General features: G+C 41.8%; 1 protein-coding gene across 3 annotated transcripts in view; it reads left to right on the forward strand.

The window, feature by feature from the left end:
- Positions 1–19,770, forward strand: part of BEND5 (BEN domain containing 5) — an 879,444-nt gene that overhangs the window by 663,556 nt on the left and 196,118 nt on the right. For all 3 annotated transcript variants that reach the window (XM_085585667.1, XM_085585666.1, XM_021529103.4), the window contains one exon: positions 11,642–11,731. In XM_085585667.1, coding sequence (XP_085441793.1) covers positions 11,642–11,731 — 90 coding nt within the window. The remainder of the gene's footprint in view (positions 1–11,641; positions 11,732–19,770) is intronic.

A 19,770-nucleotide genomic window follows, 5' to 3' on the forward strand; every position in this document is an offset into this window, starting at 1 on the left:
CTTCTGTTGTTCCAAAACGCATCAAGTAAACAGAAATCAAGAGTAAGAAGCTTAGAGATGCCTTGTTGAACACCAGGGTGTTCTGAGGACAATGATAAGGCAACTGAAAGCAGTACTGTATGGTCCAGGGCCATCTTCTTCTTCCATGGTTCGTTTTCTTTGGAGTAGTGTTCAGAATCCATTAGAAGGTAGTGAGATGCCCAGGTGCTGTGGTGGTTGACATGGTGTGAAGTGCCAGTGAACTCAATGAGGCAGGAAGATGGTGGCCAGGGAAGTTACTTATATTGCATGAAGTGATTTGCTTGCCTGCTTTGCCATTTCTGTAGGGCCTGTGTAGCATTTGCAGCTGGCACCTTTGATGGTCTGGATGGAGAAACAAACCTCAATTGAATTGCAAGTGGCAAATCCTGGGCTTTCCTCTGGCACTGAGCAGCTCCTCAAGCTCAAGTTAATTAAACTCAACTTACTTATTTAAAGTTAATTACTTAATTAAAGTCAACAATGTGTCAATGCTGATGGAAGCAATGACACCATCTCAAGCATCCGTCTGTTATGTCAACTGCTGTCTGAAAATTTTATTTGCTTCTTAATCTTTTTTTTTTTTTTTTTTTGGGTAAATATGCCCATTGTGCACACTGACTCACACTTTTTATTAATGAGAAATGTAAGGCTTTAAAAAAACAATTGCAGTGTAGCCTCATTACTATGAAAAATCCATTACGTGGAAGCCATTTGTCAAAGACAACTCTTTAGTTGCTGTAATTTACATATTTATCAAGTTTGATTGGAATGTAATGACTTTGACTTTTATTCATTTTTTTTAACCTTTCTAACCCTCTTTCCATGAAAAGGGTGTTTTGGTTTGTTTTATGAGAAAGGGCAAAACATAATTCAATTTACATTGACTATCAAATATACTTATTAATGTTTTGAATAATTGAAATTTTTTTCTACACTGGACATGAATTGTATATCCAGTCTTTTACATGGAAACTAATGTGGGGTCTTATTAATCCATGAAGTTTTTGTTTCTGCCAAGGGATCTAGCTGGAAAATTGACAGCACAAGACTCTAAATAAGCTAATGAGTGTCAAGATAGGCAGTCCATATTGGATCTCCATAACTCTTGTAGCTGGAGGCTGAGAGTGGATGGGTTTCCAGTACAATCACATGATTTATTATGGGTGATTAATTTGCATCTGATGCTGGGGATATTTTGATACAGCCCCAACTACAAGTATTATATTCCCTTGGCCACAGGCTGGTAGCCAGGAGGCTGCTGAGGACACTGATCCTCACAAGCATCTTACACTCCACTGAGCTGTTATAAGAGGTGATGAGAAGTTGCTCCAGCAGCTGCTACTGGGAGTTGTTAAAGTTAAGAAATGTGGCACTGCTTGTTTGCAACTGGCCCTGAGTGATGAAATCTCTTGCCTGTGCTATGGAAAAGGCTTCAAGACATGATTTGGTGGCTGCAAAAATGACAGGTGAAGAGCAGGATGCCAGCTCTCCTCTGAGCTCTGGAACATGAGAATTGACCAGATCATCTAGAGGGGTCAGCCAGTTCCTCTGGAGTAGTCTATGGCCCAAGAAAAAGCTAGAATGATGCATAAAAACTTAAGTAATTTTAAAGATATAAACACTAAGGGAAGAAGCAAGTGACAAATATAATGAAATTCAGAAAAAGAACCTTGGCTAAATATCAAGAAAAATACCCTCAGGTTGAGATAAAGGAATAATTTTCTACAGAAATTGGATGCTGACCATATAAGGATGCTCTAGATGAGCTAAAAGGTCCTTCCCAGATCAACTGTGAAAGGGAATACAGATATTTCAGTCCCTAACTGTGAGAGCTGGTGAATATCAAGCAGCAGGTGGCCAGCCACAAGTATAACCTACGTGACAAAAAATGATCTGCTACAGAAGTTGTGGCATGCAGTTCGTCAGCCCCTCTTCTGTCCTCTGCTGCTTCACAGCATCTCCCACTTGACATTCCTATCTTTGACGTGTCCCATCCTTTAAATAAATGATGACTGAGAGTGATCCCCTTGAGCTTCAACTTGGAGCGTGTTTTTATTAATTTATTTCTCGCTGTGCTAGATTTCTCCCCCTCCACTTTTAAAGGCTCCTTTGACTTTAATTAAAATTCTCCATAGGCTTATTGCCTTGAGAGAGAGAATGTGAGTGTGTATAAATTGGTTTTAACAGTTTGCTGACTAGATAGGATTTACAAAACTTTCACAGCCTTTCAGTGTGTGTCTAGTGCAGGCAACAAAATGTGTTTTCCCTTATGCCCCGTGCTGTATTGATTGACTGTGCCTCTGGAATTTATTGCTAACTAACGATGGGACGAAAAGGACAATTAGGATCAGTGGACACTTGCGTGCAAGTGAAGTTAATGTGGTGCTTACAGGGAGCTCTGAGGGATCACATCTGTGAGAGGAGCTCTTCTCAGTTTGTTGCAAGGCAGGGAAATGAGGCAGCAGGTTAGCTGGGGAAGGAGAAGGTTTTATGTGTCCAGGTGGAATTGAAACATCTTTGCGATAATTGTTTTTGCAACAGAGGGGAAAATGTCATAAGCAACATCTGAATAAGAATGGCAGCTTGTTTAATTGTTGGCCCCTAACGAGAATGGAAAGTGCCCTGCCTCCAGGCATCTCACTGCTTTCTTTAGAAGGAAAGGACAAGGGTGTGACAGGAGTTTGTCCTGCCAGACTCTAAGATTTATGGTGTAGGTCCAATATGCCTACTGCACTTCTGTCTGAGGTCATGGCTGTGACACTTGCTGCTGCTGGAGTCAATTGCCAGCGAATGGAGTGCACACACCTAAGCAGAGCTGATTTAGGGCTGTTGACACCTCCAAGCCACAGATTCCCTGACATCATGTCCCTGTAATCAAAATCTGCAAAGAATCAATGAACAAAAGCAGGGCCCTGTGAAAAGGGGGCATTTTCCACCCCATCCTTGCCATCCTGCTTACTTGAAGAACAGGTATCTCACCCTGATACCCTGATACCTTGAAGCCAGTCTAATATTACAGCAAAGAAAGATTTGCTCCTGGCTGCCTTAGGGGTGTGTGTACTTCAGCCCTGAGGGTAGTCTGCATCCCTCACCTTGCTGAAGTATTTAAAAATTTGAATTTGGTGTGTAAGACCCTCCACTGAGCATCTTAATTTTTACAGGCTGAATTCTGATTTCGGACAAGTGGGGAATATGAAAAGAGAAACAATTCACTGGTGTCTCTTTCTTGCCTGTAGGCTCAAGCCTCTCTCCAAACAGAGTGCTGGTGCTTCCCAGAGAGGTCAGTGTCACATTCTGAGGAGCATGGGTTTTCATGAATCTCATTTCAGCAGGTTGCTTTTTACTGACTGCTAGCTCAGCTACTGTGAAAGCTCACAGCCATAGTTCAGTAAAGGCCAAAACCCCTTGCAGAACACCCTGCACATCTTGCTCAGGATCACTGCTTTCAAGGTTTTGTACACTGCAGGTTTTATTCTTTCTAACCCTGTCAGTCCTTGTCCTTCTGCCCAGGAAGGGTCTGATACAACACATAAATCAAAAAAATAATCATCTCCTGTGTCCTGTAATTGATCATGTCCCCACTTCTTTTCAATGGGTGTTTAGGAAGAGAAAGAAGGGTTCATGTTGTTCAGGTCAGAGTCAAAAAGGTGGAACACAGGAGATTAATCGGTGACAGCGTTGGTTGTGTTGCCTCACTGCTCCCCCAGGTTTGAGACTTTAGCCCAGCAGGCTGAAACTTTGGTTGCTTTTCAATTTTTTTCCTCACAGAGAGAGACCTGACTAGGTATCCAGCTTTGTCCATTATTTCATGCTGCTCCAACTTTTTCTTTTTTCCTAATTCTCCTCCTGTCATACTTTTTGCCTGTTTCTTAAGTGAATAATACAAGACCTAGCCCCAGCGAATGGAGGTTTTCTAATTACAGCTTCCCAGAAACGTCTTTACTAATTTTTGCATGTTGTGTTGCAGCTTGTTCATTCCCTATTTTTTTATCCATTGGCCTTGGGAGGTGCTGGACTCACAGATTCTGGTGTTGTATCTCATGGCAGCTATATATGTCATTTTCAGTGCTGCCTTCCTTGGAAAAATCCATGATGAGCACAAGGATGTGGCTGTGCATCTCCAAGAACTAGAAGAGTTTTGAGAATAGCTGTACTGGGACTCTCAATTCTATTCTGAAGTGCACATAGTTTTGCTCAGTTTTTTTTTTTTATATGGGAAAGTCTGAGCACTAAAGTTAATCACAGGCAAAGCCACAGCAAAAACAGGAAAAAAACCCAAACAGATCAAAGGTGTCCTGGCTGCTCCTGTAACTGCTGGACTACTTTGTGGGGGGGATGGTAATTCCCTCTTTTCTACCTTGGCTGAAATTCTGACATAAATGATTCTCTTATCTTTAAGTCCATGCATACTTATAGCAAACAAACATAGCTGTAGCCCTCTCCACTGGAGAGAGCTGATAGAGAATTGCTTTTTAACAGGTCCTAGCATCATCTTTTGAATCCCTGGATTTTAAAGACAAACTGAAAAAGTACCCATGTAATGTAGTATTTCAGGTGGAAATGTCTTGCATCTGAATATTTTAGTTCTATACCTTTGTAAAAAGTGAAAGCTACTGGGATGGTGAGAATTCTGGAGGGATGATAGCTCTGAACAGAGAGAGCAAGAAAGATGCTGATCCCTTCCCAAAGGATGAGGTCTGCTTGCTCTGGGGCAGCAGGCAGCTCCTGAGTGTTTCCATCTCCTCCTCACTGATGAGGGGCTGTGGAACTCAGTCAAGAGAATCCTATGGAATGGCTGAAGATCATTATTGTTGTCACTGGTGGTGACTGGAGAAGTGCTGCTGCACATGTAAGATACTGCATTTATATCTGATGTAAGATTTTTGGAGAGAGATAAATAGGATGTTTGGTTTATTCAGTTTGTGATTTGTCAGCTATGGCAAGGAAAAATAAAGTCAGTACTGTAGATCAGAGCTCATGTATTCAAGTACAGATGGGTGAGCTCTGAGTCAATAGCATTTAAGGAAATGGCACTGAAAGACACTCAAGTAAAATGAAGATTTTAGCAAATCGTGTCTAGAATGTTTTTGTCTTGGTGTTTTTTTTTTTCTTTTCTTTTCCCTGCAGGTAAACTTTACTTTCTTGTTCTATATCATCTGAAGGACACATGCATTTTCTGGGATTTTGGGAATGATTTCTGGGGTTCTGGGATTAGACATCAAATTTAACAAGATGATGTATAGCTTTGAGGAGACACATTTGATGTACCACTTAGCTTTCCCATAATTTACTGTGTGCCTCCGGTCTCTGGAGGGCAAGGGGTTGATCTACACTCCAACCTGACTTTATAAATAGCAAAGCAGAAAAGGGAAAAAGAAAGCAGGCTGGGGACCTGCCTGCTAAACTGTTATGATATAACAGTGATGCAGGTAGGTGACATTAAATGCTACTGTCTGCATCCTTAATTGTGAGTTGTCATCACCTTGGCCATTTGAGGATGAATAATGTGCTGTTCATATTCCAGATTTCTATTCTTATTCATAGGACTGCATGTTCCAACATTCAAACGCATACGTAGCATTTAAAAACAAAACCTCAGGTTTTTGAGGGTTTTTTTTAGTGGAGATGAGGAGGAAGGAAAGATGTGAGTATATCTTGACTGGTTTTGCGTGCATTTAATTTTCCTGCCTCAAAAGCGTAGTGAGCTGCCAGTATCAGAAAGCCCAAATGGAAAAATGGTTGCTTACAAGATGTAATGAAGATTAAAAACAAGCAAATGTGGCTGGGAGGGAAGTGGGCTCTTGCTCTGTAGGCATTTGCCATTTCTGATTTTGCAAATAGCTCTGCAGTGTCGTTCGATCTGTGCTTCAGCATAATTTTACCAGGAGATATTTCTGGCCTTTTGCTTCACAGTCAGATCCCTTTGCTGGGCTATTAAGTTGAAAATGCAGTCAAGTATTAACATCAAAACTGTATATGTAACCTCCCACCACATGGAACCCCTCCAAAACACCCTGCAACTGAGGAAGGGAAGGAGAAGGAAGGGATGAAAACCAAGAGCTGGGTAGAAATAGTGCCTGCTCTCAGATGTAAATAGGCCAATTCCTTTCAATAAAATGAAGTTAGGCTGTTGATATACGCCTGTCTACTTAAACTGCCATGGAAGTTCACTCAGCTGCATTCCAGCAGGGCTCCAGGACATGAGGGATGCACAAGGCATTGTTACAGAGGACTGGGAGGGAAGAGGAGGGAGGAACAAAGCCATACCCAGGAAGAACATCACACCAGCTACTGTGCTTTCAGATTCCTGGTGGCATTGACAAGTGTTGATAACTCTGTCAGCATCTGCCTTCAGAACGCTGAGTCCCACTGTCCTACCTTCTCCTGTTTGTCCCAATGGGATGCTCACACATGGCAAAAGTCTAAAGGTTCCTTTTCCCCATTTTCTGATGAAATATATTTAATTTGCTTTGAACAAGAGAAAACCCAAATCCCAGGGCCTCTGAATAAGGGGGAGTTATGGAGGGGGAATACAATTAATGTCTTAATCCTGTGTCACCCTTTCTTTGAGACACTGTGCTACATTAAATTGATTTTGCAAATGAAAGCTAAAAGCTAAGCAAAAGCCACCAATCTATTTTGCCTAAAGATGATTTTAGTGCTCTTTATGTTCCCCTAAATGACAAACCAATTTGTTACCTGCCTACATAAACATTTGCCTATATTAGCCCCAGAAATGTTTTATTTTTATTAGCCCAAACTTTATCTTTTTATGAAGACACAGGGGCCCAATAAAATTAGTGTGCAAATATAATACTCAATTTGCATTTTTCCATGGTCAGCAGAAAAGCTGAGTAAAATCAATTTGATATTAGGTCAGCATATACATCAATAAAGCATACGCTCACACAGGACCATTGTAATGGTTCCTGTAATTTCTATGCTGCCAGAGTAAAGAGATTAAATAATATTAAATGCTCCAAAATAGCTTCCCTTTTAAGAGGAATGTAAAAAGAAAGGGAGACTTTGGCATAAAACGAGCAATAAAGGATAATAGTTGCACAATCTCCAACTTTAAAACATTGTGACAATGATCTCAGAGGCAGGCTTCCTGCGAAATGGCCCCAATTCAGCACAGCTCTCATGCCAAAATTATGGTTAAGCACATTTTTGAGCACGATGCAAATCCGTCAAACAAATCATGTACTTAAGCACCTGACAGAGTCAAGGACAGAGCCTGAATGAAAACCCAGAACTTGGAAGGTTTTGGATGCAGTTTTGAGCATTACAAGCAGGACGATTGCTGAGTCCTTGCACAAAGGAGGCTTTGCTGAAAAAGCTCCAGCAGGAAAGACTGAAGGTGATGGGAGGTGAGGGCAGTCCATGAGCAGTGAGGGTCCCCTGTAGCAGTGCTACCCCATCACATACCTGACCTTCCATGGGTTTTGCATGGGAGACAAAGTACTGCTGCCTCCCATTTCAGGTAAAACTACATAGGCATGGGTGTCTGACTTCTAGAACCTGTAGTCCAGTCTTTGCTCATCACTCTGTGGTACAAATGACATAATTTTGACCTTCTGTCCCACTTAGTTTCTTTGTACTGCTCAAGCCAACTATAAGAAGGTGAAAAAGAAAATCTGACCTCACCAAGTCCAGTGGGATTCAGTAGTGACCAAAAATGCTGTTCCTTTGCAATCTTGCATTAAGATGCTCGCTCTTACCTGAAATGACATTTGTTGCCAGAAGGAGCAAAACTAAATGGGATTAGGTGCTGATCTGGTCTCTTAGGAAAAAACAGGGTACAGTAAATGCTGCCTTGATTTGATTTGCTTGAAGCAGGTTAATGTGGTGGAGATGAAGCACTCGGAGCAGCGCCGACACCACGCTCGCTCTCGACACAGATGTTCCAGCTCTGTTGGACACAGACGAGCCGGGGTGGCACACAGGAGTGTAATGCAATAGAGCTGTTTTAATTTCCTCTGTGGAGTCTTTAACTCACAGGGTTTTGAATAAAAAGATGCTGGCAGCAGCCCACTTCGTACTGCAAAGTACCTGAGATGGGATGGCAACATGGAATTCATTTGCAGGGGATAACATTCCATTAAAATATATGTGGGTATTTAAATCAAATCGTTATTTGGCCATGTGTTTGTAGGATGATGGATTCCCATGAATTGGAGCCTTCTGGTCTTCCAGAGATTACAAGATTTTTCTAGTACCTTTCTCAACTTTGAAGTCCTCTGCAAAGGAGTGAAATTCACTCCCAAGTTTTCCTGATGGGCACCAGTCTCAAGGCTTTCTGAACCAGACTCCCAGGGTCAGACCTCTCATCCTTAGTGCTAATTTGTGAACTTGAATCATTGGCTACATCATGACTGCAAGACCTAAAGAAACCACAAATCTGCAGTCTGATTCTGGTCTGACAAGGTAGCAGAAAACATCCTGGAGGTTGAGGAGTGATGTTCTACCTCAGTTCTCTTATAGTATTTCATCCTGGTGATGTAAATGAAATTCCACAAATGTAATATTTCTGCTTGAATGTTCCAGATACCTACCATTAAGCTGCTATATACAAATACTATCATTTTCATGTTTTTATAGTAGCATAGAAATGAAAATTGAATGAAAATGGCTAAGTGAATTTCTTGCCTTCCCGTGAAGGTTTAGAATTAGATCTGACTCTTTCTTTGTAAGTAGAAAATGTTTTCTGTGTGACCCTGCTTTAGTTGCAGTAGCATAATAAGCAACCAGGAGAGGAAATTGCTGTATCCTGGGTGAGAGCTGAGGGAGTGCTGCCAGTGGGGTTAAGTGTCTGGCTTGACATGCCAAAGCTTTAGAGGGGAAGGAACATGGGTTGAGGGCCAAACAGCACGAGTGGTATTCAGAATGAGAGATCTGAGCTTCTTGCTTGCAGCTCATTGAGCTTCTTTTCACTATGAACTTTTCTTGGTCTTTGTCACTACTGTGGTTGCTGAGGAGCCAGAATATATATTGAGGTTAGTGTTGATTGTTCTGAATAGCATTTCAGATCCTCACAGCTTTGCTCTGGGGTATTCTCCTCTGAGCAGGGGCAGGATGGCAGTGGGTGAGTAGCAGGACACCAGGGTGTAACACACAGAGACAGACTGTTTAGGTCTCAGTCATAAGTCAAGGCAAATATTATCTATGATGATGATAGTGGTAGCCATCAAAGGGAACAGAAAAATGTTCATTTAAATCTTCAAGATTTAAATCTTCCAGAACAGAAAATTAAAAAGGAACTATTCCAGACATGTCTACTTTTCTTTCCTTTCTTTCCAAAAAACCCTGTTTTGTCAAAGAGTTTTGTTTCTAAGATTCACTGCTATGGTGTTCAGAAGGGTAAAAGTGGTACCACAACAGATTTCTCTTAATTTCCACAAGTCTCAAAGCTGTGGCTAAATCGAGTGTGCCTTTCTGTCATTTTGCTTAAGTGCTTTTGGCATCTACTAAGCAAAGCTATACACTTTTAATCTTCTTAATTTTGATTGATCTTTTCAATCCTGAAGTAGAAAATAAGATGTATTCCTAATATAACATTTAAATTAAAAAAATGAAAAGGTGTTTTGTAGTTGTTTAGTGGGTTAACCTTGGTTAGCAGCCAGATGCCCACACAGCTGCTCCCTCTTACCCAGGACAGGGGGAGAAAATAAAAAGGAAAGGCTCATGAGTCAAGAGAAAGACAAGGATATCATTTACTAATTGCCACTGGGGGCAAAGCAGACTTGACTTGTGGGGATTTTAATTTGTTGCCAATTAAAATAGTCTTCCACAGTGAAAATTATTGATCATAATTATGATTCTAATAAGCGTTAAGAAGAATAAATAACAACAACTTTGTAATTTAAAACAAACAAAGCCAAAGCCACAAAACACCCCAAATCAATCCTCTGTCCGAAAGACTCCTGACCAGTGCTGCTCCAGATCCAAAGAGTGGCAGCCATGGTGCTGAGCATCACATCTGTGCTGAGCCACAGTCCCTTTAATGCAATGCTGGCTTTCCAAGAGGGGGGAGAACTCATCTCCTCTTGCTAAAGTGATCCCAGCCTTCTTCTTTTGTCCCTTAAAGCTGATTTGCTGATTTATCTCCTTCCTCCCACTCTACTTAATGTTAATGCAAATTATGTGGGATGGTCATCTACTCCTGTCTGATGGGTTTGTGCTCCTTTTTGCTGCCTCACACTTTTCTTCTGCCAAGAGAATTGACCCCACCAGTTTCTGGGTTTGGCAGAGACTTTCTTTCTTATATTTCTTTGCCTCTGGGGTTCAAAAACATCAGAGAATGGTGAAGCTGGTGTAAGAAAGAACAAATGAATGTCTGAGTTATGGGGAGAGCAGCTGCAGGACTTTGAGATGCTAAAGAAATAAAAGAAGAAACCTGCTGCAATTGTCTCCTGAGAACAGCAAAAAATGTATTGATTATTCCTATAGTTCTGTAAAGTGTGTTTTGCCATGGGGAAAATGGAGCATTTCTAAGAATTTTGGAAATTTAAAAAAATTAACTAAGGTATGGTCTTGAGGACTTTCACACATTTTTGAAAATAGAAGTCTGACTTTGGATATGTATGCAATACATCTACCTAATTAAAACAGAATAAACTAAGTTAAAAAAAAAAAAAAAAAAAAAACCTTGGATTTAGTTACCAGTCTATAAACTTTTTACTTCAAAACAAAGATTTAAACTGTCTCTAGCAATTGGAGCCTGCTGTGTTTAGCATTACCCCTGCTGTGTGTGTTCAGGTTGAGATAAGACATCTAACTGAGGTCCTGACCTCTTATAGTCTTTAAAATTCCCAGAACCCATTTTGCAAGAGCATAATTTTCATGTGCTGTTTATTAAATGCAGTCACAGCACAAACAAAGGAAGGATCGTGGTTGACCCATGTAGTTTAAGGCTGAAGCAGGTGGCCAAAGTGGTGTGGTTCCAAAACTGAGGGATTAACCCATGTTAAATTCAACATAGTTAAGATCTAAATCTGCTTTCCCCCTATCTGTAATTTGAAGGGGAAATGTCACATTTTCATGCCCTCACTGGAGAAGGATCCTGGATTTAATCTTGGTCTCTTTTTAAATTTTCTTTCAGTTAGAGCAGGTGCAGTCCCAAACACTTAACAGATTTTTTTAAAAAATCACCTCTAAATCCTCCAGAGCAAAGCCTAATAAATATAATTTGTAGCACTTTGCCATTGCCTGGCACTGTTAAGGTTTGGACCAAGTGTGATGCAGGGTGCAATTGGCTTTACCTTGACTGGAGCCCCAGTGCTATTCCTGTGGCCCAGAGGGACATTTATCACGAGTGAGAGCACAATTACAGTGTAGTTAAACTCACTGCAGTAAATCTTGGGGTTTAAAAAGAGAGCTAAATTTGTTGTTGCAGGTTTGGCTGCATGTCATTAGTCTTGCAGCCCTTGTGCAGTCTGGGAAAGAGACCTGGTGACGCTGCCCCTTTGCTTAGGGATTGTTCTTGTTTATAATGTGTGACCAATTCTAGTGAAAGGATGTGTTTTAAAAATTAGCAGTTGCTTGCTTCTACATCTGGGGCACAGTTTAATGATCTTCATTTCTCTTTTTTTTTCCCCCCCTTTGTCCCTTTCTGCTGCAGCAAACCTGCGTCCAGGGGCTGAACAGAAAGTGGTGTTCATCACGGCACGGGTCCATCCTGGGGAAACACCCTCTTCCTTCGTCTGCCAAGGTGAGTGTCTGCTCCAGGGTGGCAGATCTGGTGGGATGTGATCTCCTTCAGATGCATGTGTTTGGTGTGGATATCTTTGGCTCTGAAAGGGGGCATGACAGATTTTTCCACAATGGAAATCAGCATATCAGGATATCAGCAGAATCTCTCATCTAATACCCAGCTGTTCATCTTCCTTGAGGCTCTAGGAATAGATTGGCTCCAGGTCTTGGGGTGGTTTGCTGAACTTAGTCAGAGTTGGGCTCTGAAGCTATTTGGGAGGAATGAGACAGTCACACTCATATGCAGTATATTTTGTGTAAAGGTCCTTTTCTTAGAGCTTTTCCAGCCCATTTTTCTGGGGTTTATTCTGTTAACTGCTTATTTTTTTCTTGCTGTGTACCATCTCCAGCTTCTTTTCCATCACAAAGCAGTGACCCTAGCTCTCCAGTTGAATTCTAAGAGGCCTCTCTTTGTCTGAAGCTGCTGCTCTGAGGAACACAGCTCCCAGTGGTTGACAGCTGTTTCCTGCACAAAGCATTCCTGTTAAAAATAGAAAGCAAATTGCCCAGCTTGTATTTATAAAGAGTTGTAAATCTCAGGCTTGTGGGTACAAATAAATAAATAACCCTGGCACGCCTCCATATAACTTCATTGTATAGGTCTGAAATATTGTACTTATGCATGTGGCTGTCTGCAGCAGTGAAGTGTTGATGGTGTAAATCAAAGTAGCTCCCCTGGCGCCAGGGCAATTTGGTAATTCACTGCAGCAGCTTGGACCTGGTCCTGCTGAGCCGATGCGTTGCATCAATCCAGCATATGCAGAATTTATTGCGATGCCTGCTCACGGTGCCACAGACTCCACTGCCATTTGCCCTGCTGGTACCCAAAAACCTCGGTGGGGAGGGTCTGGCACACATTCATGGTCTCTCTGTGTGCTCCTCATCCTGGCAAGGTGCTGTGTCTGGCATCATTGAGGCAAAGGTCAGCAGCTGCCCCCTCTGCTGCCCCAGCCACGAGGGCTTGAAGGACACTCTCCTTGCTGGCCTGGAGTAGCAAAGGTAAAACCCTTCCTCTAATAAAACAATGCTTCAGACTGAGAGCAGGAAAACTCAGCGAGTTTCCCATCTCCTGCCGTGCCACAGTCAATACAGGGCATTACAGCACACATGATGTTTGTTAATGAATATGGATTTTTAATTGGCTGCTTTGATTCTGTTTGTGGCTGCTGGCATAGCCCTGTGAAATGAAAGCTGAGGCATGCTGCTGAGGTGGTGCTTTGTAAATGATGTTATTTTATTTTGATAATGGAGAGTTTATTCAAAAGGGAAATAATAAAAAAAAATAGGATGCGTAAAAGCATGTGGCATGCTTAGCCTGATGAAACAGCTAGATAGAAGTCGTGCTCTGATTGTCTCATGGGAACTTTGTGCTTTGTAAGAAAAAAAGCAAAAACAAACAAAGAAAACCCAAAAAAAAAAAAAAAAAAAAAAAGAGCAGGAAATACAAGAAAAATAACAAGGAGCTATCAAGGTATCAGTTTTGGAGAAACACATGAGAAACTTGCTGTGGCTGCAGTCGTAGCTCCTGCTTGACTCTTTTGGGAGTGCCTGGACCCACAGGCTGTGGGCTCTGCACTGAGCCCCTGCCCCATGCAGGCAGAGCTCCTCCTGTGCAGAATTAGCATCCAGACAAGTGGAAATGTCAAACATTTCAAGGCCATTGCAGCATTGTTCCTAGCACTGCCAAATGTGAAATTGGGTGCTTGCCCCATCTTTGGAAACTTTTGCGTGGGAGGATCAAAAGAAGGGATAAAAAAGATTCCTCTGGCAGTCAAGTTGAGGGCACACTTAGGAATTTTATTTCTGGAAGCTTTTTGGCATAGTTAGGTGTTGCAGATTTTATATCCAGATGCCAGCTCAGTGCATATGGAACATGTCAGGATTATTTTTTTTTCTTGGTGGAGAGATTTCTTCTTGAATGTTTGATGATGCTCACCACCTGGAGTATTAAGATCTGGAAACTGATCCCAAAGATTCCCCAGGAGCAGGCAGCATCTCATGGATGGAAGACCAGAACTGTGACTGCCCAAGCTTGGAGAATCAGTCCATAGGGGAATAGAGAATGAGCAAAAAGCTTTATATTTTTTGGTTTTCATTTTTTCCCATTGATCTTTGGTTTTATTCAGTTCAGCCTGAAGAGCTGGCCAGTTCCCTTCCTGCCCTCTTTGGCCTTTTCTCTGCTGAGGGATTTTTAGCTGTATACTCTAAACAGGAGCTTCCTGGGGCCTGACAGAAGGTACCTATTAAAGGCCCTGGGTTGTTTTTGTGTGTGTGTGTGTGTGTGAGGTTTTTTGTTTTGTTTTGTTAGGGTTTTGTTTTTTGGTTGTTTTTTTTTTTTTGGAGGGGGGGGGGTTGGTTTTTTTTTTGACTAGTCAAGGCCCCTGAGAACCAACTTTTCTAGCTTTAATACATCAGGAGATGCTTGTGCCTGTCTTTTGATCTTTTGTCCTCTACTTTACCCACATATTATGAATCTAAGAAAGGATTTTGTATTCCTGTGGGAAGAAAAAAGCTTATCTCTCTGTTCAAAATTGTTTCTCTGTCATTCTTCATATTCTACTATGAAGAATCCACAGAAAACTTGACTTGGATACAAATGCCCTTCATTCCTGTGTTTTAAAGTGTTTTAAACTTGCACATTTCTGTCACCTTCCAGCTGTGGAGTGCTTGCAGCAGTAGCCAGACCTCCTTAGAATCATCAGGCACCTTATCCAGCAGCTACAAACAAGTGCTGTAATATTTCACACATGGTGCAGCTGCCACAAAACCCTGGAGGGCCTCTTCATAAAAAGATGGATTGAGAATCTTTTGTTTCTGTTTGGGTCTTTTAACAGTTAGGACAATGGCTAGCCTTTTTAGGAAGCTTTCCTGGTGGTTCTGAACTGCCTGTGGTGGAGCTGAGGGCTGGAAGTGGAGACCCAGTTATCAGAGAGTATATTCAGAATATTCACATGAGTGCCTTTCAAATCCAAAGGTAGGGTGGTATTCTCCTTCTCAGATGGTGATGGTCACCATGAGCATTGATGTTTGTACCACTTCTAGGGATGAATAAATAGGAGTAGGGTCCAGGATTAAGAGGATTTGTTTTCACTTTGCTTATATAGATCATTTTTTAACCAACTGGAATCACTGCTGCTCCTGGAGGGTTTTTGGAGTGAGCACAAAGAAGTGCAAATTCATCTTGCAGCCTGAACTCATCTCTCTTGGGCTGTTCAGATTTCTGAGAGATTTTTCTGAAGTTGTAGGTTTAGATTATTTTCCTTTCTTAGATATTTTTCCTCATTTTTCTCGCCCACAATATTTTCCTTTAAGAAAATGTGGGCTGTTTTCTCTTCCATGCTTTACTGTAAAGACAAATAAACTAACTATTACAGATGTCAGGTAACAGTGTGCAAAATCTATGCAAGCCCCTACCCTCTAAACACTGGCCATAAGGCAGTTTTTAAATGGCTTGGATTTTATCCAAGACCTGGCAATAGGGGTATTTTTAGCCCCCAGTATTCTCAGAGTCTTATTTTCTTTCCTATGTTTGCTAGATTTTATTTGCTTTGGAGAAAAGCAACTGTCCCTAACTATTCACATACATGAAAAGTTGTAGGAGACACTCCTACGTTTAAGTTTATCCTGTATGCTCTGACTTTTGCAAGCAGTCAGTAATTCCAAGATTAAGCATGTCTAGATGTACCAAGACATGTATTTTACTCACTGATTTAGCATGTTCTATTAGTAGGATGGCATTTGTTGATTTCCCAGTGTGGCATCCACTGTGCCATCTAAATGCAGAAATGAAAATTTGTACCCTAAGCCTCTAACAGGGTTTTCCAGGCTGGGATGCCAGAATGGAAGCCCAGTGAAATACAGGAGGGAGAGGAATCCCACAGCTAGATTTGAAGTTGTTAAGCATCTCAGGCTCAGTGTAATTTGACCTGGAGCTGACCTTGAATCTTATGGGCTGAAAAGGGAACAGCCATTAAAAAGAAAATATACGAAAAACAGACACCTGTGACTCTTTTCCATAAGAAACTGAGAAAAAAATTACTTTTCAATCAGTCTTTTTTTTCTTTATAGCTGCTTAAATGAATGCTCCCTCTTGCTTCACCTTAAATCAGATGATATGAAATGGAGAAACAGATTGCACTGGGCAAGGTCTCTTGATTTTCTGTTTGCATTCTTCGTCTGTGTTTTTAACCCTCACCCTCTCACCAGCAGAGGGCAGGGGAAAAAGATGTGAAAACCTGTACAAATTTTGATTTTAAGTTTAAAGCAGGCAACAGACTGCCTGAAAACAAGTCTCCCAGCAGCTGTCTCTCCAGTTCTGATGTTGTACTATAACTCACTGGGCTAGTGGGTAATTGAACTTGCTCTCTATGTCACCAGGATGCTCCAGGTGCTATGAAGGATTTAACTCCTGGACAGATTCCAAAGTGGCCCCTTAAAACTGTTTTCTAGTTTGTTTTGTGGAGGCAGTGCCTTCATAGTCTTTGAATTTGATCCTGCAGGAAACCTGAGAGAGTTAGTAAGAGAGTGAAGTTGCTAAAATGGAATAAATGTGACTTGGCTGCATTTTCTTCATTGTGATATGGGATTTGTAATGTGTTTGGGATTTGTGGTTTTTTTATTTTTGTGGGAAACACAGTCATAAGTGTGAGAAGGATCCTCATGAAGCCTGTTTCTTCTACTTAGAATTTTACTCGAACTCTGTCTTTTATTATGAAGAAAGAGGAGGAATATACTGTCAGGGTTAAAAGCTGCTTTTCTGTTTCTTTTTTTTTTAGCATTAGGACATAACTGATAGTAACTGAAGGCCAGGACATGTTTTACATGCAAGTGTAAATTCAATCTTTACCTGTGAAAAGAACCTTTCTGAAGGAGCAGAGGTGGTGACCTTGCTTGGCTGTCTCCAGGGTATAAATTTCTCCTAAGGGAAAGAAACGGAGTTCTGTAGCCATTGGTATAAGGTGCTTTTGGGAACAGCAGCTGTACTGGAGAAGAAAGCAGTGCACCTAGAAATTCCTGTGGTGGTAATGACTGGGTCCTCAGAAGCTTGGGGACAACATCTGCCAGATTTCCTGAATGTGCATCTGAATAAATGCATGGCTTGCATCTCACTTGCTCCATTTTATTCTTCTGTCTAGCAAGCCAATTCATCTTTGTTTCCAAGCTACGTTTCCTACCAGAGGAGGAAAGAAAATACGATTCCATAGGGAATAGGAATCCTGTAATTGCATGTTTGTTTTATTACTGTCAAGTCTCACTTCTGTCTCCTCTGCCAAATGAAGGAGAATGGAGGCAAACACTTATGCTGTCCTGGCTACTTCCAGACTCCAAGTGAATGCCTGCATGTGTATAAAGGTTTAGTCTGCAATTCCTCTTTGGATGTCTTTATAAGACATCTCTGGGTGCAGAAGGGGGCTCTGCCATGGCCAGGCAACCAAAGAATGAGTGTTCTCTGGTGCAGAAATGCCTTTTTTGGGAGCCTTTTCCAGTGTTTTCTCTTTGTGGGCTGCATTGCTAAGACTGAAGAGAACTGAACAGCACGGAAGCTCCACTTTAATGGTATTTGTTTTACACTCTCTTGCCACCCTACCCTTAAAGACAAAAAGCTTCCATTCCCTTTCAATACTTCTGGTATCCTATGAAAATCCTTTATGTCCATAGGAAAGTGCATCCCCTAGTGCAGAGTTCCACCCTAGAGGTGACTGTTCTTGGTCAAAAGAGCAGAATCTTTCCATGAAGTGAGTGGTGTTCTGCATCCAGACAATGATATGCACAACTTGTATCAGGAGAGGATGGGAATGGGAACACTCCTGGTCTTTCAGGAGGATGGGAACACTCCTGGGCTTTCAGGAGCAGCTCAGCAATTAGGAGCAGTGAGGGAATGTGGTGAGCAGGAGCTGCAGTTCATGGTCTCTTTTACAGGAGTTCACAAAACCAACTGATGAGAAGCAAACAAAGGCAACAGAACTCAACAGCCTAACCATAAAATGAGCTGCAGGGCTCTCTTAAAGTTGTTAAAATTGCATTCATCCTTCCCACCAAGATTTTTTTCCTTTAGGTGCATAAGAACTTAAAGCTTTAATACAAAGGGAAACACACTCTCCCTGGCTTCTAAAGTAACACGAAAACCACTATTGTCTGTCCCTTGTAAATCTCCTGGATGAGATTTTAGTGTGAAGTATTCCAGGAGAGAGAGGTTGTTCTGAGAATAATAAAGCATCCATACTGGAATAATGGAAATAAAAGCTCGTTTTAAAGTCATGTTGATGCAAATAGACTCTTAGAGGAATTCCTGCTGCCCAGTGTGACATTGGCTGTCACAAGGTACCACAGGCTTTGAATTAATTCATTGTAGTGTCAGGCATGTACAGGAGGTTGTACACCTGGGTTCCTGAGCTGGAGGAAATTTATGATGAGTTTAGATTTCTCTGGCTAGAGAGTCATGTGATTAGATGTGTTTTCTGGAACTCCTGCACAGAAGAGGAGGTGTGATGGTGGCAGGGTGCGGAGGTGGACTGTGCATGAGCTGGGTGTTGCTGTTTGCAACTGCAGAGGAATCCCCAGAATTTTGGAAACCTGAGGTGTCCCCAAGGGAGGGGCTGTGTCATCTGTGGCTGTTCTGTGGCTGAGACATCTCTCCTCACCAACAGCAGAGGTTGCTATCCCACCTCTTCTGTTGAAGCTGAAGTAGCAGGAACAGCAAGTTGGTCTGGTCAGACGGGCTCACCCCTCTTCAGCCCACCCCTGGGTGCTCATCTTTCTGTTTCCAGTAACTCCTCATCCCTGGGACAGCAAGGTCAGCTTTGCCTGTGCAGCTTAGAAATGTCAAGTGGCTTTGTTTGATTTGGTTTGCCCTTTGCCCAAAGCAGGCCTTTGACTAGCTCTGCTTAACTAATCCTCTTTAGAGTAATCACAGAGCTAAAGGAGCCCTTGGTCTTCAAGGGGAGAATTGAGAAAGGCTTTCACTGTAGAACAGCAGGCAAATTTATTTTGTCTCCATGTGAGATTGCCCAATTAATCTCTTGAACATCCTGGTTTTGCAATGTTTCTTGACTGCTCATACTTTTGGATAACATGGACTTAAAGATAATTTCCTCCCAGCCCAAGCTCCCTCTAGGGCAAAGCATATCATATTTGTACACACTGAGGCATTTTGCTGATGTCTGAGGATAAGAAAAAGAGAAAATATTGATTACCTGGGTTTCATGATCACTTGACTTTCCTTAATATGGCCTGGTTTTCCCACTACAAATTGCATCCTGAGTGGACTCTGAAGGTGTTTATCCATGTCTGCCCAGTTTTCAGGGTCCTTTTCTGTGCTTATTGCTCTATATGGCCATGGGCAGCAAGTCCTACACTTTTGGGGAGCAGTATTACCCCAGGTACCAGATCTTCTCTGGGCCAAAGCAGGAAATAAACATGCAAAACTCAGGACAAAGATGTAAATAACACAGGAAGTTTGGGCTTGTCTTTAGACCTCATTTGCATAGCTCTGTTTTTAATGGCAAAAAAAAGCTCTGATAAGTGACCATCATTGCCATCAAGGAATCAGGGCTGAGATAAACCCTTTTAGTCAGTGCAGCAATGTGTGAGAGCTGATCAAGCTGCAGGTCAGGATTCACAATTAGGATTCTCTTCTACTTTTTATAATTTAAGCCCTTTCCATTCTCCTTCAGCAGTGCCCCAGCTCTTCCTCACAACTGATACTAATCTTGCTGCTCTATTGTTTCCAGCTTTGTCTCCTGACCCTTTGTTCTTTGCCTGCCCTGGCTGGGTTCAGTTGAATTGATTTTTGTTTTGTTTTGTTTTGTTTTGTTTTCATTTTGTTTTCAGTCCTTTTGTCTCCGAGGTGCTCTGCACTTACCTTCCTGCTCCTTCTGCTTTGCTCTGAGGAGCCAGCATTCATGAGTGACTGGGACTTGGCCGCTGCAAACTTTTCTTTGACCCAAGGGCACTGGGATTAAATTTTCCCTCTGCCCCTGCACAGATTGCTCACAAACT

The sequence above is a fragment of the Lonchura striata genome, chromosome 8, assembly GCF_050655825.1.
Source record: "Lonchura striata isolate lonStrDom1 chromosome 8, ASM5065582v1, whole genome shotgun sequence".
Taxonomy (NCBI): Eukaryota; Metazoa; Chordata; class Aves; order Passeriformes; family Estrildidae; genus Lonchura; species Lonchura striata.